We start from the raw sequence: 23,023 nt of genomic DNA, 5'->3' as shown, positions 1-23,023 counted from the left end.
CGGGTCTAAGACCAGGCCCTGGACTCAAGGGTGGCGAGGTGCTCAGGAGCAAACGTCAGGCTGGGCTCTGAATCCCCAGAATACAGAATACAGCAACATTGAGGGAAGGGACAGGGATGAGGATATATTCCATAGCACACAGCTTACTGTGTTCAAAACTGCTGCTGATATAGTGACTGGTCCTGGCCAGGAGGCAACTGGTACTGCCAACAGAAATACATACCATTGACAAAGCCGACAGCCCTGGCTTGTTGTATATGCAATGTTACTTGCTGTAGTATATATATGGATGCAATGACAGAAGTACCAAAATTTCACTGGGGCGGCACACTATGCAAAAGCACATATTTTTAGCTCATGTGTTTTAGGCCACGTGCTTATTTATATCTGCCTCGCTCCTTTGAGAGACCCACCAGTGTTTCATCCCACATAGGCCCTTCGTCGCAGGCCAGGGTGTATTTCACAAAGCATGCTCCGAACAGTAACTTGCTACATTCCATTTTTTTTCTTTCTGAGCATGATGAACTGGCAACTGTGGTGAATGTTGTTGCATGTGGTAATTCAGCATTATTCAAAGATGGGAGAAGCATAGTGATATCGTGTTGGATATTTCCATAATGCACCCTGGCAGCTGGGGTTGTTGCAAATTGCTGGGGGCTTTGTTTCAATTATTTTGTGGCTAATCTTGTTAATTGTTCTCTGATTCTAACTCCTGTGACCTTGCACCCCCCACACTGCAGTGGAACTGAAAGTGCAAGCAATTGTCCCTGGCCACCGCCCACCTGGGCAATCTGCAGGTAGGGCCTTTCAGTGCATAATGTGGCGCGCACTGAAGCAGCTTCTCACTCCGTGTGCCGCCTGTTCAATAAAATGTGAACATCGGCAATTTTTCTTAGAAAGTAAATGTGGGTGAAAAGGTAGGCATGTGTATGGAAATGAGTGGCAAACCCTACGTAACCACACTATAAACATTCTGGCAACAGTGGAAGTCATTTTACAATCGTTATCTGATCTGAAGAAAGCTTCTACATATGTTTCTTTTCTTAAATGGGATTATACTGTAATTGCATGTACAGGTGATTTTCCTAGGATTACCTTTGTACATGTGTGCTGCTTTCGTGGGCATTGTCCCAAGGGCATAATGAACTGTTGCACATGTATCAGCACTCATAATTTCTGCATTTACAATTTTGTTCACTGCCCCTATATCGTGGCCAAAGCACATGCAGCCATTTTCTTTGTCGGGGCAAACAACCTTTACAACGCAACTTTTACACCGCACTACCATTACAACGAAACTTTTACACCGTAACATCCATTACAACGCATGCATTTACAATGCAACCATTACAGCGCATGACACTACAACGCACACCACTACAACGCATGCCATTACAACGCAGTCATTACAACGCATACTATTACAACGCATAGCATTACAACACATAGTACCCTTACACTAACCAACACTTACCCTACTGTTGCACCCCCTGGAGTTAGAATAGTAATTTTTACCCTTACACTATCCAACACTTACCCTACTGTTGCACCCCCTGGAGTTAGAATAGTAATTTTAACCCCTACACTATCCAACACTTAGCCTACTGTTGCACCCCCTGGAGTTAGAATAGTAATTTTTACCCCTACACTATCCAATACTTACCTTACATGCAATGTAATGTTATGCGTTGTAATGGTATGTGTTGTAAATCTAGTAGGCGTTGTAGTGGAATGCGTTGTAAAGGTAGTTTCAAAGAATTTGTTGTAATGGCATGCGTTGTAATGGTATGCGTTGTAATGGATGTTGCGGTGTAAAAATTGCGTTGTAAAGGTAGGCGTTGTAAAAGTATGCGTTGTAACATCATACATCCCTTTGTCGGGCATACTGCTACCACCGATTCGTAAACGACAATATCTCCTTGGTCGCTCTAGCTTGCTCTCTGCCTCACTCTGAGAACACGTAAGAAAACACATGTGCGCTGGCACAGGCAAAGCATTGTAGCGCTATTCAAGCATCTCTCTGATGATAAACTACACAGCTAGATGAAGTCATGTTTTTTAAGTCTCTGGCTGTCTCAAATTGAGATGTACTGCATCTAGTATATGGGCTTACGCCTGCCCATAAGCTTCCCATTTGCTGCCACCATCGTCACTCTTCAATTTTGTCCACATAATTCCACTGCATATCATGCCACATATCTCCACTACACAACTTCACACCACGCCACACAATTCTGCAACAAAGAATTCCAATCTACCACATCTCTCACTTGCACTATCACCAGCCCTGTCACATCTCCCCTACACACCCACTGCCCCCTAATCTCTCCCTCACACTCCCGGTACTCCCTCCCATCTCGCAATCCCACCGTCCCTTTCATCCCTCCCTCATACTCCCTGTCTCCTCTCTATCACTTCGAGTCTCATGACGAGCTCAGCTCGTCATGAGCCACGGTGCTCGTGTGCTCATGATGAGCTGAACTCGTCATGACCGTTAGAACGCTCGCATGCTGGGCAAATTCCCCTGCTGTGCGAGCGTTCTAAAGAAACGGGTGAGCACAGGACTACCGTGACTCATGACGAGCTGAGCTCATCATAAGCACGAGAGTGCTGTGTGCGCGCCCCCCTGCCCCCCGCCCCCCAGCATAGCAGGGGAACTTGCCCAGTTGTGAAGGGGCTATTTTCCTGTACCACCTCACGCTCTGTACTGGTCCAACTCTCGCCTCCCCCATATGGCCCTTTTTACTCGTACCTCCATCTCGCTCTGTCTCTTACTTTCTCTCACCCTTCTCTCTCGCTTTCTCACACTCTGTTCTTGCCTCTCTCATATGGTTCAATTCATGTCTTCCAGCACAGTTTCTTTCCTGGTCTTTTCAAACAATTTCCATCCCTCAACCCCACGCTCTGCTCCTCTTCTTCGGGTGTATTCTGTGTACACATGTGCTCCCTCTTTATGCATCTGTGGCTTGCTCTCCCCTTCTTTCTCACACACTCTTTCTGCTCCTCCATCTCAAATTCAATCATCACTTCGTGCACATACTACATATTCCTGTGTATCCCCCGTTCTATCTATTCTGTGCAGCTTTCACCCCTTTCTATTCACCATGCCACTTAATTCCAACACATAAATACACCATACAATTCCATCCCACACAATTCCACAACTAACAATTCCAATACAAACCACATAATACATCTCAACACCACATACATCCACTACACTCCAAACCAAGACATATAGGTAAAAGAGTTTGTCATTTACAATGTCAATAGCTCTAACTCTCTCAAAACGAACAGTAATCCATCACTCTTAGCCGGTTTGAGATTGGGGAGGCCCCATGGATCCCCAATGGCCCGCTATGTGACGTTTAGCCAAAACACAACCTATCCCAGCCATCATTTTTTGCCCTCTTACCCATCCCATCCGTGGAATAATTCCATGATTCCCAATATGGGGTTGCGTGCTATCAGAAATCGACATACCATTTCTAGGTTGGAGAAAAGCAGGTTCAAATACACCTTAATCAACCGGTATTTCTATACCACATGCATAAGAGAACCTCTGGCCTGTCCCCAACTGAGACATTCAGGGCTGCTGTCACTCCCCATCCTCCACAGCCTGTCAGGGGTGTAATACATTCTAGGAAAGTATTTAACCTGGTCTAATCTAAAGCAAGGCAATATTTCCAATTCTCCAGTTGCCATTGTTTGCCTCAATCCATTTGTTATCATCCAAGGGCCTCAGGTCTGATTCCTTTCTTTCCTGCAATTTGTTTAGCAGGTCTGGAATGTTTATCACCAGAGTTCTTTATAAGCAAGATCTGTCCTTCCTACCAATAGCTGACATCATGAGTCAGATTTCTTATGGGTTGTATTCTGTGAGAGCTGTGTACATTGTGCCTGACTGCCAATTGGTAATTTTGATTATGCATCATTAATTAAAACATTTACATACCAATAGCATAAGTGATTAAATAGGATTGACGGTGTTAAATAGCAAGGTTAATATGAAGGTTAAAAGGGCCTTAGTTAACCAATTATGTCCATTTAGTGATTCTTTGGGTTAAAATCGAAAGAAAGCTGCTCTGTACTCCATTTGTCCTTTCCTGTGCCGATGTTGTTTTGCCTGAAAGGGAATCTTGCATAGATTTGCATATAAATAAGTCTTGTGCGAAGTGCCGCAATGCAGACTAGTCTTATGAGATTCGTGGGACCAAGTGTTTCCTATGATGGTCTTTCCGCTAAGCAATCCTTTGTTGTGTGTTGGCTGTATTGTAATGCTTATTGGAGTTGTGTAATGTGCTGGGCTAGAATGGTTCTAACTTCAGTCTCTTCTCTGCAATATTGAGAAATTTTGTAAATCGACAGGTCAATTGCATGTTGACAGATATGAAACAAATCAGCACTGCCTGTCTGCAGGAACGGATCCCGTATAGATTAAAAAGAGGTAGCAAGAGTAGATGTTATTCTTGCACTAGGCTTTTTCAGTTGCAAATTATGTGCGCGAGATCTTCCGTTCCAAGGCTATATAGTTGACATATGTTGTCTCTGGGTTTCCTCTTCAATGGTGGAAGGTGTGGTAAGATCAGCATTATACCCATCCTCTATTGTAAACTTTTCTCTTTCAGATGGATATTGAATCCATAACTAAAATATTTTGGTAGTTTGGCTCCTACATAGTTGTGTAGTACATACCAGGCATGTACTCTCTTCGCAAGTGCAGGCTTGGCTTCTTCCAATGACAGTGCTTTGATGGTCTTGTTAACCACTTTCTTGAAGCTGGTGTGGGACACTGATATTGCCCATAGGTTTTCCAGACCAAGGGAATCTCTAAGATACATTCCTACCAGTAAGTTCTTTCTTAGTGATAGTTCAACCCAAAGTTGCCAGTTCAGTGTATCTTGCTCTGCCCCTGTGATCTTTTGCCAGCATTTATTTATAAATGCACCCCTTCTGGCCAGTAAATACTTCTGTAACCCAAACTCTATCCTTATTTGGGCAGGGGAGGTGTATTTTGGGAGGCTGAAGATTGTTCTAAATGACCTGGTGATTATTTTTCCACAGTAGTGGTGTCTCTTTCTCTCATTGCATCGCTCCCGTATGTTAACTTTGGCAGGAGTTTGACTTGGATAACCTCTATTAGAGGGCTCAGAGAGGGCCCGGAAATCACTTTTTTAAACGTTTTCTTGGCAAAGAATATTGTATTACCTTTTTGTTTTAGTGTTTCCATATGAGGGTTGAAGGAGCCTTTGTTATTTAGTAGAACACCCAAGTATTTGTATTCCTTTGCTGATTCTAGTTGGTGTGTGTCTAGAAGCCTAACTGGTGCATGTCAGCGCTGTAAGATAAAGAAAGAACTGGGATATGTGTTAATGGTATTCAGCTTTGAGTGGATCATAGAACATCATATGGTGTGTCTGCCAGACATCTCCCAATTTAGGGATCCCCAACTTATCTCAGTGCCCTGGACCCCTACCGTTTCCGATAGCCATGTACTAATCCACAGTGGCTTATTCCTAGTGGGCACCCTCCACTATCCAACCTACTGCAGTGCCTCTTGCCAGATAATCACAGGAATGGCTGAAATAGCCGGGAGAGAGGGCAGGGGGGACTCCCCATACAGCCAAAACCCTGGGCCCTGCCCGGTTAAGAGAGTCCGCTCGAATCTCGTAGCTGGGTCCCCCCGATCCCAAAAGATCCAGTCATTAACTGCAAGCAGGTGGACCGACTAGTAATACAGTCTGATGTCTACTGCCCCTAGTCTGCCATCATAAGGGGATTGTATGCACTTCTTATGGGAGATTCACAGTGCAGATCCTCCCTACTTGTAGCTATTGATGTTGGCCAGTAGGGTTGTAAATTAATGGGTACAGATTTTGTGGGGCTAGTGTTGCAAAACTTATAACAGCTTTGGCAAGGCCACTATTTTGAAGAGGGCTATACGCTACATAATGATCGGGGAGGGAACTCCATCTTGCCATATATCCCTTAACTTTGCAAGTCAAAGGGGTAATTTTCCTGTCCCAGAGTTTCTGTGGGTCTCTTGATATGCACATGCTCTAATGTTAGACAATTGGATTCTGATTGGCAAAAGTATGCACCCTGTTCAAGCAGAAGCCATAATCTTGGTCAGGGTAAGCTAGATCCACACTTAAAGATAACCTGTGCTCACCCTCTGGTGAGGCTTATCTAAAGAGGCAATGTGTAAAGTATTTGTGCAACACACACACAGTAACACAATGAATATACCATAAAAAGACTCCAAACAGGTTGAGAAAAAAAGCAGTTTATCATATTATTAACAAAATAAGAAAAATGACAAAAATACAATGTACAGACTTTGAGATATTGAATTTTAAAAGCATAAACGCAGTAAAGTGCTTAGAAGCAAGCAGTGTTAAAAAGGTTACTTTAAGTCATGCTGGACCAGGTCAAAGTCAAATATCAGGCTGACCTCATGGAAGTGCAGGCCAGCTAAGAATCCACGCAAAACCTAGTGAACAAAGCACCTTTCCTGATCGCAAACAGCGAGATGAGTCGATCTGCGCCATCTAGTGAAGGTGATGGGTCAGCTCCGAAAATGGGTACTGGAGTCAAGAGGTGTCGAACAATTTGTCGCATTGGATTCTACCACGCAGTCAAGGGGATGCATCAATCTCACCAAGCAACAGTGGCGGTGTACTCTGTCTGATGCATCGATCTCTGAAGGCAAAGTGCTGGTTCCAATGTGATGTGCTCATTTTACTTGCGCAACCGGATCGATGCACCCGTTGTGATATACACAGACAGAAGATGCGTCAAATTCCGCACAGCAAGTATCTGGGCTACATCCAGTGAGTTCAGGAGTAGGAGTAGGGGTAGAAACTTTGCTATCCCTGAGTCTCAAGCAAGAGGAGGCAAGCCAACAAGCCCTTGAAGATCACTTGGAGGAAAGGTAGAGTCCAGCTCTCCTCCAGCAGTCAAAGAGCAGCAGACAGCAGGGAACACAAGAGAAAAGCAAACCTTCCAAGCCTGCAGTCCAAAGATTAGTTATTTAAGCAGCATAACAGTCCTTGTAACAAAAATTCAAGTTCAAGATCTAGAAGTGCCTAATTTGTTTTTGGGGGGGATGGTCAGAAACCCAGTACTTATACCCAAAAGTGCCTTTGTTGTGGCCTGGGGTGACTTCAAGGCAGCTCTCTTAAATGGAGCGATACAAAAGCGGATGATGGACGGAGCGTTTGAGCAAATCAAACACTCGCTCCCAGTCAACTGAACTGGGTTTATTCCATCACCATTCTTTAGCTCACTCAGCCACCCCAGTTCAGACATAGCCATATGCAAATCAGTCTGACCCTGTGCCTCATGGGAACAGTCCAGCCCGAACTGCCAAGCCATTGTTTCCCTGGACCGGAAACAAGCATCCTGAGACCGGTTTCGGATTCATAATCCTCATCAGCCAGGCTATCTTGAATCCAGTGCCAAGTGACAAAGGGACTAACGTCTGAGCATACCCTGCCAACTTAGGGCAAACAAAGCGATACAAAAGGGGATGATGGACAGAGCATTTGAGCAAATCAAACACTCACCCCCATTCAACTGATCTGGGTTTAATCCATCACCATTCTTTAGCTCACTCAGCCACTCCAGTTCAGAAATTGGCCATATGCAAATCAGTCTGACCCTGTGCCTCATGGGAACAGTCCAGCCCGAACTGCCAAGCCATGTCTTCCCTGGTCCGGAAACAAGCATCCTGGGACCGGTTTCGGATTCATAATCGTCATCAGCCAGGCTATCTTGAATCCAGTGGCCAAGTGAGCAATGGACTCACGTCTGAGCATAATCTGCCAACCTAGGGCGAACAAAGCGATACAAAAGGGGATGATGGACGGAGCGTTTGAGCAAATCAAACACTCACCCCCAGTCAGCTGATCTGGGTTTAATCCATCACCATTCTTTAGCTCACTCAGCCACCCCAGTTTAGACATGGCTCTCTTAAATGCACATGTTCCCCTTACAGGCCAGACCTGTCTGAGAGGCTATCTGTGGGGGGTAATCGGTCCTTTGTGTGGGGACAGGATACTACCTATTCAAGTGAAGTGTTAATCTCTCCATTCCATCCAGCCCAGGCAAGGCCATCAGAATGCAGATGTATGTAGATGGGTACTCAAACCCACCTATCCTTCCTGTGTTGTGGCTGTCTAGAGGGAATGCACAAAGAATAGCTGTCCGCCACCCCAGACATGCATTGGAGACGGGCTGTTAGGCACACAAAGCAGTAAGTGCAGAGAAATGTCCACTTTCTAAAAGTGGCATTTCTAAAATAGTAATGTTAAATTCAACGTCACCAGTAAGTAGGGTTTATCACTACCATTCCAAACATATGAAACAGGAAACAGCTACTCCTCTCTGATCAGGAATTATAGCTTAAAAAGTGTATTAAGTAATTCCTGAAGCTAATCTATGAAAGGAGTAGGCCTTACAGTAGTGAAAAATGAAATATGTTGTTTGTCACTACTAGGACATGCAAACTATAACCTTTTGCTTACTTACCACCCTGCCCTAAGCCTACCTTAGGGGTGACTTATATGCAATAAAATGGAAGTTTAAGGCTTGGAAAGTAGTTTTAAATGCCAAGTGGAAGTGGCAGTAAACTGCCCACAAAGGCACTGCAGTGGCAGGCCGAGATGGGTTAGACAGTCTTCTTCTGTTGGTGGAACAATCATGGCTGCAGCACACTAGTGGCAGTAAATTTACAGAGGCTGGGTATATGATATACCACCTTACAAGGGACTTACAAGTAAATTAAATAGGTCAATTAAGTATGCACCAATTGCACACATGTTTAGGGAAGAAGCACATGCCCTTTAGCACTGATTAGCAGTGGTAAAGTGCTCAAAGTCCTAAGGACAACAAAAGATTCAGCAAAATGTGCAGCCAAAAAGATTGAGCTAAGATTACCATAAGACTGACGAGTCTAACACCAAGTATTTAAATACTCTCACTCACCGGGGAGTCTGGAAGTAAATCTGGAGGAGAATCCACTCACCATAGGGTATATGGCTGATTCCCCCCTGTTCACCCTCAGGCCTGACACTTCTTTGCAGATTTTTAGAATATCAATTAGCTTTAGGATGGATTGGTTTAGGCACTGGATATAAAGGAGGACATTGTCTGCATACAAAGAGATGCAGCCCTCTAATTTTCCGCCATACCTCAAGCTCTACACCTGCACGTCCTGCCAATCTATTTGGCATGTGGTTCAGTTGCGAGAGTGAGCAGGAGAATAGACAGCAGGCCTCTGCCTATCTGGAACAGCTCTAAGTAAATCCTGTTCACTCTGACCCTAGTCATAGCATCATATATAACAGCCTCACATACTAAAGGAATCTAGGACCAAAATTAATATTTTTCAAGATATTGTGGAGGAAAAACCATTCAAATGGGCCAAAGGCCTTCTCAAAGTCAAGTTGCATCATGGCTGTGTGGTCAGATACAGAATGTATATGGTCCAAGCACATACTTAGCCTCCTAAGACAAGGCCTTGTGCTTCTGACTGGCATTAAGCCATTTTGATTGCAATGCACTAGGTGGTCTCACCTGTTTCAGTAGCCTGGTTGCTGAGGCCTTTGCAACTATTTTGACTTAAATATTTATTAGGGAGATCCGTCTGTAAGACGCGCAGTCTGTAGGTGGCTATATGGTTTGAGGAGGGCTACCACTAAGGCACTCCAGATATCATAGGGAAGTAGCAAAGCTGTCTCTGCAGCTTCAACCTTCGTGAGGAAGTGAGAGAGTAGTGTTGATGCAAACCTTTCCAAGAATTGCGTATGGAATCCATTTGAACCAGGCACCTTCTCAGATTGCATCTTCCACAAGGCTGCTAATAACTCCTCCTTCGACAGGTGAGCATCCAAATTCACCCTCCCACTGCTGGAGAGCCTCGGCATGACCAGGTTTGCAGGCAAGAGGTTTTGTTGCTCCAACCCGCCCGGCGGCTTCGATTGGTAAAGTGCCTCATAGTAATGTGTGATTTGTAATGGGTCACCTCACTGTCGGGCCCCATGTCTATGGGACAAACCTGTCTTCCAAAGTTGGCTGCAAGCCTGTTTAGCAATGTTCCTGTCTTGCCTCAAATTCGTACTCTCGGTTTTTAAAAATCAGACACTGGTGCCCTGGCATGAGTCATCAGTTTCTGTTTAAGGGCCTCCTTAGTAGTCTCTAGATTACAAAATGTGTCACAATCTCTCATTTGGTTAAGGCTGTACTTTTCTTTCTCCTACCACAGGGTATGCTATTATTAACCCCCAAAGAACTGCTTTCATTGCCTCCCACAATGTGATTAGGGAGACTTCTGTTGTGGAGCTTGCTCTTAAGTAGAGTTCTATCTTTTTCTTCATGTGTTCTTAAAACCTAACATCCTTCAGCCACCCCACCTAAAGGTTCCAGTGCATGTTAGACCTACAACTCCCCAGCCCCATAGTTAATTACATTGGTGATTAGCCCAGCAGTACCCCTGCATGAATTGTAGCTCCTGACGACTATCAGAGTCCAGCAGCTGGGAGGAAGAAGTAGTCTAGTCTTGAATGTGACGTATGGGAGTGGGAATAATATGGGAACTTACTCTGCCCATGATGCAATGGTTTAGCCCCTCTTTTCACATCAAGTTGTAGGTACATGACATCATTGAAATCCCCCCTACGATAAGCTCCTCATCCAGGCCTAAGGTGATAACTGTCATCAGATTTTTCATCGTAGTCGCCTGCAGGGTCGGTGGAATATACACAGACACTACTGCCAATGGAATGCCAAACAGGAAGCCTGTATCCACCACATATCTATCTATGGCATATCAGATAGTGTCCACGACCATCAGGGGAAAAGTAACTCCTCTGGAACCCCTAGTGAACCCTGCATGATTAAAGACCTAGTGTTCAAAAAAGCACCCCTATTCCCAAGAAAATGTGTCTCTTGCAATAATGGAACCACTAGGACCAGATTGTGGGCCTGTCGAAGGATTGTTATGCATTTTATTTTATCCAACAACCCACTGAAATTCCAAGACAATTGCTTGTAATGGATGGTGTTGTTGTCAGAGGTCATGGCAGGTCATTCCACCCATTTTACTGGGGTCCGCAATCTGTCTTGCATGAGACGTAGTGTTGTGACCAAAATCAACCCTAACGTACCCAACTGTCCCTCCAACAACCCTCTACTCAATGCCTCTAAAGTGGAAGCATTTTTCGCCTCTAAAACAAGAAACCCCAATAGAAACAAAATACAATACAATGTAATACTTAATCAAAATAAAGTAACCACAATAATCTTGTGTAGTGGGAAGTGCTTTGCCTCGGGCCAGCCCCTCTCCGAAGAGGCAATGTGTCTCTTCTCCCTCCATGAATGAGAAAACACTTGTAGCTCTACATGGAGGAAAGAAAGGAAGGGGACTAAACCCCTCCTCTATACCGCTGAATATTATCTCATCATCCACTAGTAGGGTCCCCTTCCTGGTACTCACCAGAGCTCTATGAGGAAGATGCCCTATGTCTATCCTCCTGTTATAACCAGATTTGGCCTCCTACCAGGTTGCTGCATTTCAGCCTTCAGTCTCCCGAGATGTCATTGGCTCCTTTGTTGATATAGGCAGTTGTTTCATCCCTGCCGCTCAGATCCAAGTCTCTTCCGGGCTTTAAAATAAAAATGTTTCCCTACTGATACATAACTTTTAGTTTGGCAGGGTACATCAGCACATTCAATGTACATAGCCCTGACTTTCCACTTAACCTCTAACATTTACGAAGGAGCTGCACTTAACTGTGTAATTGAGGAAGAGTATCAACTTGGAGTCAGTGCAAAGGACGTCTGGATGTTGGTGTGCCTGCCGCAGGATAGAGTCTCTGCCTACAAAGTTCAGTACCCTAATGATAATGGCTCTAGGCTGTGTCACCGGCGGAGGGCATGGGGCCAGCGCTCTGTGTGCCCTTTCCAGAACAAAGTAGGGGGATAGCTCACAATCCGGGACCCTGGTTCTGAACTATTCTGTGAGGAATTTCTCTGGGTGCTGGTCCCCCACGCCGTCTGGCAGGTCTACCAGCTGGGAGGGAACAGAATAGCCCTCCCTACACACAATGCAAGGGACATCTGCCCAAGCTTGTCTCTGTGAGACCATGTCTTACTGGCCCAATGCTGGGGCCCCCCTCTCTCCCCTCCTCTCTCCAGATGTCCTCCTGAGACATCATGGTGATCAGGGGTGGAGTAAGGCTGGGCTTGTGCGACCGTCACTGCCCCCCCCCATTGGCCTTGGCAGTCTCCCAGGACTTCTGGGCTCCCAGAGGGGTATCACCTCCTGAGGTTGAAGCCATGTACCCAGTCTCCTACCTTTGGGGCGAGACATCTTGTGCGGGTCCCGGCCCACCTGGGCTGTAATCTTAGTCGTGGATGCTCATGCTGCCTATCCAATCTCCTCTAATGTGGCCCACCAATTCGGCTCTGCTGTCACAGTCCGATGTGGCTGCCTAAACGTGAAAAGCGGTCCCTACCAGTCCCCTCCCATGTGGCTGTTTCCTCTGTGCCCCAAGAGTCAATACGGAGGTAAAGATGGATCACCGCTGTGGGATTGAAGCTCCAGGATGGGTACATTGGCAGCAGGCGTTTTTTGCCTAATGCTTTTCTCTCATCCCTGGCTCCCTGCATGGGCTTGGGTAGGACAAAGGTTACAAGAGTAGGGGCCGCAACATGGATGTTTGCATCGGAGAAAAGGTTTCCCCATAGTCGGCTCGCCCAGTTTGCAGTTGCAGCCCTGCCCACGTGTGGCACCCAGTCACGCTCCTCCACTCTAAGGTCCCTGTTCTGCTGTTTCCAGCCACCGCTTGGAAGTGAAAGCGGCTTTGTGCCACACCCTGGCCATTTGGCTGTCTTCTCTCCCTTGCGCAACCCAGGAGTCGATGCACAGGGGGGTTCACCATTGTGAGTTCACAGCTTCAGGTGATGTTTGTCACCGGCAGGCACATCTCCAGGCAGGTCGTACGAACACCCATGCTGTTGATCACCAAAATTATCTCTCATCCCGAGCTCCCTGGATGGGCTTCTGTGGGCCAAAGGAGGTTAGCTACCACACCGGTGCTTACAGCTAAAAAAAAGGTAGCCTAAGGGTCGGATTCAGCAGGATTCTCGGAACTGGCACGGAGCTCACGTAAAATGTAGCCTCCATCTTACACTACTTGGCAACTCCTCCCAGTAATTTCTTTCTTGATGCTCTTTACAATGTAGTGGAGGTGAGTGACTTGTCAATAGTAGGCGAGAACTTTGGGAGCCAGGATGGTATTCATCAGATAAGGTAGATACTGTATTGTTTAGAAAGAGACATACACAATTTCTTGGGTCAAGAGCAGAGTGACCACTTCTGGTAACAGCACACTTGTACACTGTCAGCTTACCATTAGTCACTGTTTCTGCATCTTTGATCCATTACTCGCAAAAGTAATAGTTCTGCTTTTAAAGGGGATGAACACAAGGTGCTAAGGCCGTTAAATGCCCATTCTGATAGATACATCTGCCGTGTGGATTCTTCACCTTGTGAATATCCCCTTGCGTCAGCAACATTCGGAAATTCTTTTTGTAGCTTTGCGCCAACGTGGATCCGGACGTCACAGAGGCACGGCACCGCTCGCGACTCCGCTAACGGTTTTCGGTATTATTGAGTCTATCTTTATATTCTTCGAAATGTCGTCGAAGAAAACTGGATTTAAGGCTTGCGGCGAATGTGGCAAGACTATGTCTATCACCGATCCTCATGAATGCTGTGTTTGGTGTTTAAGTTCCGACCATGACGTCGAGGACTGTCCTTGCTGCAAGAAGATGACTCCGAAGGCGTTAAGAGAAAGGGAGACGAAACTCCTTGTGGCAAAACTTAAAAATAAGATAGTTAAAAAGTCTTCGAAGTCTCGAACTCGTCGGTCGAGGTAGAGATCGACGTCTAGGTCTCGTTCGAGGTCACGCTCGGAGTCGTCTTCGGCTCACGCTTCGAAGTCTTTGAGGAAGAAACATAAGAAGAGGAGCCATGAGTCACGTCATCACTCCGGAAAGGACTCTAGTTCAAGACCGAAGTCCCAGGTCAAACTTCTGAGTAAGGAAGTGGAGGTTTCGGAGTCGGAACATAACTCTGTTGGTGAAGCTTCACATCCGGATTCACCCGAATCTCAGAAGCAGGTCCATTCTCCGGTTCCATCCAATCCTTCTGGTCAGGAGGATGAAGGTGAGGAGCAGGGGGCTGGTGAAGTCGAAGTTCCGATGCCTGCGGGTTTGTCGACCCCGGTTCCTGGACTCGGTGAAGAGGTCGACGTCGTTTCGACTCCACCTCCTCAGGAACGACCCAGAGATCCATATCCTGAATTTCCAACTCCAGGTCAGGATCCTTCTCAGTTCCTGAACGCCATGTTTGGTGTCTATTCCAGGGCAATGTTCCCGTCTGGTGCACCTGTTGGTCCCACGGGTCCAATGGCCTTTAACGTGGGTATTCCCCAGGCTTACGCCCCTGCGCCCTTCATGCCTTTTATGCCGGCTATACCACCGCATTGGCATTTTCCGACACCACCGGTGTCTTCGACGCCAAAGCGCTCGACGCCGACTCCGTCGACGCCAGTCTCATCGACGCCGATACCTACGACTCCGAGGCAGGGTTCTGCCCGACCTCGTATTGAAAAACATCATCCGACTTCGGGTTCGACGCCGGCACCGACCCCGTCGGAGTCGATTCCGAATCCGTTGACTTCCACTATGAAGGAAAGATCTCGGAGAAAGACCCAGAGACTTCTGGAAGAGGAAAGATGTCAATATTCAGATACTGAAGAAGGGGAGTTACGGGATTCTGAGGATCCTTTTGAAGACTTGTGTGAGGCCAGTGGGCTTGAACTGTCGTCTGAGTGGGAATTGGCTTCAGTGTCAAATGTACCATCGAAGGATGTTGTGCCTTATCACACCGTTATAGAAAAAGCAGCGAGTTTATTGAATATTGATCTGCCACTGCTGATTATAAACCTAATATTTTAACTGAGGTTCTTCATTCACCCTCGTCAGTTATTGAACCTATGTTACCCTTCAACGAGGCCTTATCTGAGCCCATCTATGAGGTTTGGAAGAAACCTTTATCTGCTCCTGCAGTTTCTAGAACAGTGGCGAGGAGATACAGAGTTGCACCTGAGGACCCTGCGTTTTATCAACTCATCCCTTGCCTGAGAGTTTGGTGGTGCAAGCTGCCTGCTCAAAGAAATCTGCTGGTGCTTTTCCACAGGTTCCTGGGGATAAAGAATCCAGAAAGCAAGATCAGAGTGCCAAGAAGGTTTTCTCATCAGCCAGTATGGCGTTAAAGTCAACCAACGCAACGTGTCTGATGGGAAGGTATATCCATGCCTTGATGGATTCTGTCAAGCAGCTGATTCCGAAAATTCCTGAGGATGACAGGAAGGATTTTCAGGAAGTGATATCAGGCACTCAAGCAGCTGTGAGACAGGTGATTCAGAGTGGTCTGGACACTGCTGATTCAGTGGCAAGGGTCATGGGCTCCTCCGTGGCCACTAGGAGGGCTGCCTGGCTTAAATCATCGGAGTTCTCTGCAGACGTCCAGTCTGTTTTGATGGACTTGCCTTTTGATGGCTCAGGTTTGTTTGGCAAGAAGGCTGATGCTGCTTTGGAACGTTTTAAGGACAGTAGGGCCTCTGCAAAATCTTTGGGTCTTCAGTCCAGAGGTACGACTGGTAGACGCTTCAGGGGGTTTGGAAGATCTTCCTTTCGTTCTTACAGACCATCCCAGCAGCAGCCTCAACAGCAGCAGAATACGCTGTACAAGTCATACAGGGGCAGACAAAGATCCCGCCCTAGAGGTCGTCAAACTTCCTCCTCCTCCTCCTCCTCCTCCTCCTCTCCTTCCCAACCCCCGGCCAACGCAGCAAAGCAGCCCTAGATCCGCCATTCCGGATCATGTGAGCCCAGTGGGGGGTCGGCTTACTCATTTTCTACAAGATTGGGAATTAATAACATCGGATCTTTGGGTTCTCAATCTTGTAGAGAATGGGTATGCACTTCCTTTCCAGGAATTCCCTCCCAATTACCCTCCTTGCCAGGGTTATTGTTCGGAGGACCACCTGCTTCTCCTGCAGGAGGAAGTCCTGGCTCTGTTCCGAAAAGGTGCTATAGAGGTGGTTCCAGAGCAGGAAAGGGGTCAGAGGTGCTACTCCCGGTATTTCCTGATCCCCAAGAAAGATGGCAGGCTTCGGCCAATCCTGGATCTCAGGATCTTGAACTTTTACCTGAAACAGGAAAAGTTCAAGATGCTCACTCTTGCGCAGGTTCTTCAAGCGCTGCTGGAAGAAGACCGGATGGTGTCGATCGACTTGCAGGATGCGCATTTTCATATTTCCATCTTGAAGTCGCACAGAAAGTATCTCCGTTTTACGGTTGGGTCACAACACTACCAGTTTGTGGTCCTTCCGTTTGGTCTTACTACTGCGCCTCGAGTCTTTACCAAGGTGATGGCAGTGGTGGCGGCTCATCTCAGGAGAATGGGGATACATGTGTTTCCGTATCTAGACGACTGGCTGATCAAAGCGGAGTCGCCGGAGAAGGTGCTCCATCATCTGCAAGAGACAACTCAGTTGTTGCACAGGTTGGGTTTTTCGATAAATGTACCCAAGTCTCACCTGGTGCCGTCTCAGCGCAACCTGTTCATAGGTGCGGTACTGGACACTACTGTGTGTCATGCATTCCCTCCACCTCAAAGGATTCGCGACATACAGGAGATGATTCCTTTGTTTTACAATGGAGCGGTCGTTCCAGTCCTGAAGGTCCTTCGCCTGCTCGGTCTGATGGCTTCATGCATTCTGTTGGTCAACCATGCACGCTGGCATATGAGGGCGCTCCAGTGGTGCCTCCGCAGGCAGTGGTATCAGCACAATGGGGATCTCAGGGAGTCGGTAAAGATCTCCGGAGAAACTGCAGCGGATCTGTCTTGGTGGAGCGTGGAAGGCAATCTGTCTTACGGGAAGCCTTTTCAGATTCCTCCATCGGTTGCCACAGTAATATCGGATGCGTCCACTCTCGGGTGGGGTGCTCATCTGGGGGACCTGGAGGTCAAAGGTCTTTGGTCTCCAGAGGAAAGGTTGCTTCATATCAACCTTCTAGAGTTGCAGGCGATACGTCTGGCGCTCAAGGCCTTCCTCCTTTCCCTTCACGGTCAGTCTGTTCAGGTCCTGACGGACAACACGACCGCGATGTGGTACATCAACAAGCAGGGAGGAGTAGGGTCGCAGTGTCTCTGCAGAGAGGCTCTGCGTCTCTGGTCCTGGGTTCAGGACCATCAGATTTGTCTGATGGCAAATCATCTGGCCGGGGTTCAGAACGTTCGTGCAGACAGTCTCAGTCGGCAGTTCTCTGCCGATCACGAGTGGAGGCTCCATCCAGAGGTAGTTCACGACATCTTTCGGATGTGGGGGACTCCTCGGGTGGACCTGTTTGCCACTCACGAGAATGCTCACTGCCTGTCCTTCTGCAGTCTCCAGTATCCGATGCAAGGAGCCTTGGGGGACGCGTTTCAGTTGAGTTGGAGCTCGCAACTCCTTTACGCGTTTCCTCCCATACCTTTGATTCCTCGGGTTCTGAGGAAAATTCGCCAAGACCGGGCCCGAGTCATATTGATTGCCCCGGATTGGCCAAGAAGGGTGTGGTACTCAGACCTTCTCCACCTCTCCTCTCACCCGCCGCTCCGTCTCCCTCACAGGGCAGATCTCCTCTCTCAAATGGAGGGGCAGGTTCTACACCCCCGCCTCCAGACATTACACCTTCATGCCTGGAGATTGAACGGGGCAACCTGATTTATTTTTCTCTCCCTCACAATGTGGTGGATGTCATTTTATCAGCCAGGTGTGACTCCACTAAGTCCATCTATTCTTATAGGTGGTCTAAGTTTGTTGTTTGGTGCAGGGAGAAGTCCATAGACCCTTTGAGGGCCCATTTATCTGATGTTCTCCAGTTTGCCCTTTCTCTGGCACAGCAGGGGCTTGCTGTTGGCACGGTGAAGGGTTATCTGTCAGCGCTGTCGGCGTTTATCTGTTTGCCTGACCAGCCTTCTCTGTTTAAATCTCCTATAGTTTTAAGGTTTTTGAAGGGCCTCATTAATAAGTTCCCTCCTACCTCTTTTATTGTGCCTCAGTGGGATTTGAATCTAGTTTTGACATTTTTAATGGGTGCTCCTTTTGAGCCTCTTCACAAATGTCCTATGAGGCTCCTGACTTTCAAAACCGTTTTCCTCGTTGCAATAACCTTGGCAAGGAGGGTTAGTGAGCTTCAAGCTCTTAGTTCCAATCCCCCTTTCTTGACCATTCATGCTGATCGAATGGTTTTTAGGACCAGGGCTGCTTTTCTGACAAAGGTGGTGACTTCTTTCCACCTTGGTCAATCCATTACCCTTCCTACTTTTTATCCTCCCCCACACCCTTCCAAGGAGGAGGAGAGATTACACCGTCTTGACCCCAAGAGGGCGGTGTCTTTTTATTTGGACAGGACTAAAGACTGTCGCTTGGATGACCAGCTCTTTATTGGCTTTGCTGGCTGCAAGAAATGAAGAGCGGTCCATAAGAGGACTTTGTCGAGATGGATCGTCCTCTGCATTAAGATCTGCTACTCTTTGGCCGGTAAGGAACCACCAGAGGGTATAAGGGCTCATTCTACTAGAGCTAAGTCTTCGACCTCTGCATTGGCTAGTGGTGTGCCTGTAGAGGATATTTGTAGAGCGGCAACTTGGTCTTCCCTCCACACTTTCGCGAAGCATTACTGCTTGGATTCCGAAGTGAGGAGGGACGGTCATTTTGCGCGCTCTGTCCTTCAGGATTTCTTGGTCTAGAAGAGTGGACACCCTCCTCCGGGAGTGGGGACTGCTGTGGGACTCTATTCACAAGGTGAGGAATCCACACGGCAGATGTATCTATCAGAAGAAAAAGTTACTTACCTTCGGTAACGCTTTTTCTGGTAGATACAATATCTGCCTGTGGATTCCTCACTGACCCACCCGCCTCCCCGTTGTCCACTCTTCTATGCCAGAGTTTCTTTAATGTATTATTTTATTGTCAAGGAGTTGTTTATTTCAAATGTTTTATTGCATTTGCTTCACACTGTGTGTGTTACCTTGATTTCTATACTGCGTATACTGTGTTTATGTCTACTGTCATCGGTCCGTCCGTGTGCCTCGAAGGCACGGAAAAAAGGGCGGAACTGATGTCATCACGCCGGCGTGGGCCTGTTATAGGCGTTGGTGACGTCAGCGGAGTCGCGAGCGGTGCCGTGCCTCTGTGATGTCCGGATCCACGTCGGCGCGAAGCTACAAAAAGAATTTCCGAATGTTGCTGACGCAAGGGAATATTCACAAGGTGAGGAATCCACAGGCAGATATTGTATCTACCAGAAAAAGCGTTACCGAAGGTAAGTAACTTGTTCATTAGGAAGAGAACATAGTATGCTATTTCTTGTACAAATGTTTTTCACAGTTTTTTAGTTTCTTGAGGTGTGCAGCCTTTTGTGACTTCCGTCTCTGTGAGACTCATGAGAGTCTAGATGTGTTGACAACGGTCTTGGTAATGCTGATATTTTAATTATATTTTCAGGATCCATCTATTCTGCTTGAAGAAGTAACACCACCGGAACACAGGGATGCCTTCGACATGCCCACCATTGCAGCTGAGAAATATGTGAGTCTTCTTTAAAGTTCTATACCATCAAGTTCATGTGCCCTCTCTCTCAAACTCTGTAGCTTCCATTCCATCTACACAAAACAAAGTAAATCCAAAAGATACCAGAGGAATAACTGCCCATGGAAACTGTACTCCATTCTCAGAAACAAAAGGAATTCATTACAATATTACCAAGGAGCGAATGGTGTAGTAACTCACTCGGGACTAAATGTAGGTAAATAGTATTTACCGATTCGAAAACACCAAATTTTACCGATTCGGTATTTTCGAATCGGAAAATGCTATGTAGCTAAAAATTCGGTAAAAATTACCGAATCGTTAAGATTTGGGGCCAGATGTAGGTCACCACATACCGGTCAGTAACGGCCGATTTTGGCCGTTACCGACCGGTATTTGGTGATTGAGATGTAGGGGGCCTTAAATTTACCAATTCGATATATTTACAGAATCGGTAAATTTACCGAATCTCAAATTTGTGATGTAGGTGGCACTGAAAACAGCGCCACCGGCCCTTAAGAATTCGTTATGTACCATGACATACTATGACATGGTAAATAATGAATTCCTGTGTACATGCACATTTGTGCATGTACACCTGTGCCATGTGGCACACATACATGCCCTAAGGGCATGTATGTGTGCCACATGGCACACAAGCCAGAATCAGGGGTGCAACAGGGTGTCAAAGTGACACTCTGTCCCCCTTGCAAATTCGGTAATTTTACCGAATCGGTATTTACCAATTAAGTAATTGACATTGATTCCTATGGGCCTCAAGGCCTATAGGAATCAATGGCAATTACAGAGCCAGTAAATACTGATTCATTAATTACCGAATCATACCGATTCGGTAATTAATTCGGTAAAATTACCTACATCCCTATTGCCAGTTCTTAAATACCGAATCGGTATGATTCGGTATTTAAGAATCGGTAATCTGGGATTACCTACATCGGGCCCTTGGTATTTACGGAATCGGTATTTACCAATTCGGTAATTGCCATTCATTCCTATGAGCCTGGAGGCTCATAGGAATGAATGTCAATTACTGCATCTGTAATTACCGATTCGGTAAAATAGAGAAAGAGTCAAGGGTGGCAGAGTGTCACATTGACACCCTGCTGAACCCCTGAATAGTGCTTGTGTGCTCATGTGGCACACATACATGCCCTAAGGGCATGTATGTCTGCCACATGGCACTAGTGTAAATGCACAGATTTGCATTTACAGAGGTATTCGTTATTTACCACCAACTAATAGTTGGTGGTAAATAACGAATCCTTAAAGCACAGAAGCACTCTTCAAAGTGCTTCCTACATGTAATTTACCGATTCGGTAAATACCGAATCGGTAAATGATGATTTGGTAAATACCGAATCCGTAAATAACGATTCGGTATTTACCGAATCTGTAAATTGGCCAGCCGTTACCGACCGGTAATAGCCGTCCTACATCTGGCCCTCAGTCTCTCATCCAGTGGTACCCTTAGAGAGCTAGAACCGATTTCGTAACTTCAACGCTGGTTTTAGTGCACAGTGTAAATGGACAGAGGTGGAAGCTATCTCTTGCTGGAAACAGGAATTAATTGAAACAATTACCCTTCTAACTACAAGACTAAACTCTTCTGTGAGAGAAGAGAACAAAGTACACAGAGTTTGATCGTATTTGTGGACGAGCAAGGAACTATGGAATCAAAAATTCCCTTTCACCTTAGGAGCAAATTTAGCTTTTTCTATCTCACTTCTAAACCAGGCAAAGGATTCAGCTGCATTGACAATGAGCAACAGAGAAAACAATCTCCTATTCCCTGGGATCAACCTGTTACTGGCAATGTCCACAGTTTACCATTTTTTAGAAAAATAAGTCATCTGTTATGCATGTTGTCATATCTAAATAGCCTTCTCATTTCCATTCTCTCTATCTACCAGCTCGAGGACATGATCAAAGTTATGAAAAACACTCTCAAGTTGTGCGACTACATACTTTCTAAGTAGGGTGAGGTAAGATTTTGATGCTTTTGTTTTCTGTCAATGTCAGTGACAGTGTGAGTACTATCGGATTGAAAGGATAACACAACAAACCATCACTAATCAATGGGGTCACTGAAATGTAATGTAAATGCAAGGTGGATTTGTACAGTGCTGCTTGTTACCCATGAGTTTAGCCAGGCGCTTCTATTATACAATTTTGGGTTTGCTGTACTTACCAAATATTCCACCCTATGCTACATAGATTACAGATTTCCACAAATAAATGTATTGATAGTTTAGAATAATCAAAAATAGCACATGGTGCTGCGCCACAGCAAACATTAACTACTCACCAGATTACCTCACCCACGTGCTATACTGGTATAAGAGAGGCAAAGCTTTTTGGGAGAACAGCATTAATGGGTGATAAAATAGCAGAATAGTGTTCTCCCAGAATGTAATAAATTATGCTGCATAATTTTCACTGTGTCCCATAATATAGCCTTCCAAATGTGCCTCCTGAACATTGATATTGCCATACACTAATATAACTGACAAAAAAGCGAGCCAAAATATCAAAAGGTAAAAATGAACAGATTTTCTGTACCTAATTCCACATATGTGTACCAAAAATATATATACATATATCTTCATTTATGTGGAGTTAAGTATGGTAAATATATCTGCCCCTCTTTGCATATACCATTCAATATTTTGTCCTTCGATATTTTGTCCATGGCATTAGTGTGCAACAATATTCTTGTACGAGACGTTCAAGAGTACAATTGGACCTTCATAGTCTCATAATTCCAGAAGCACTTCTGGCAGAAGGCCTTTGATTAATGTTTTAAATTACATTACAATTGGGTGTGTTGAAAAGGAATGAAATACATAGGTGTTCAAGTCTAGAGAAATATGTAACCAACAATGAACATGGAGAGACTGAGGGATCACATCCCATTGGTGCTGGAGGAGGAGTGATTCTGGGGTAGGGTTGTCTAAAGCAGTTGTCATCAAAGAAATACATCTATGTTGGGAAATATTGGGTGCAAAACCTTTTAGAAGAGAAAGACAGTGGACCTTCACTTTTGTGAATCAGACCCTTTGTTTTTATGAATTCATAGATGTATCATCTGAAAATACAGCCACCAAGAGCATGGCTGTAATCCCAGTATGGATGCTTTGTGATTTCAAAAGAGGAGCATAATAATTCTGAAAATCTGGTTCAGATGCAAGGGGGGACATGAGTAAGCATTGGTATCTGCCCCCTTGAGTTTAAGACTGGCATTTATCAGGTTGGGATCACATTGTTAAAAATAATCCATCTGATTACAAAAC

General features: G+C 45.9%; 1 protein-coding gene across 1 annotated transcript in view; it reads left to right on the top strand.

The window, feature by feature from the left end:
• Positions 1 to 21,709, top strand: part of LOC147691854 (maestro heat-like repeat-containing protein family member 2A) — an 80,600-nt gene extending 58,891 nt beyond the window's left edge. The window contains exons 15-16 of the mRNA XM_086936691.1: positions 19,629 to 19,712; positions 21,644 to 21,709. Coding sequence (XP_086792817.1) covers positions 19,629 to 19,712; positions 21,644 to 21,709 — 150 coding nt within the window. The remainder of the gene's footprint in view (positions 1 to 19,628; positions 19,713 to 21,643) is intronic.
• The last annotated feature ends 1,314 nt before the right edge of the window (positions 21,710 to 23,023 follow it).

Source organism: Lissotriton vulgaris, chromosome 9 (genome assembly GCF_964263255.1).
Source record: "Lissotriton vulgaris chromosome 9, aLisVul1.2, whole genome shotgun sequence".
In the NCBI taxonomy this organism is placed as follows: domain Eukaryota; kingdom Metazoa; phylum Chordata; class Amphibia; order Caudata; family Salamandridae; genus Lissotriton; species Lissotriton vulgaris.
The sequence above is the reverse complement of the archived record's forward strand: the minus strand, read 5'-3'. Positions and strand labels throughout refer to the sequence as shown.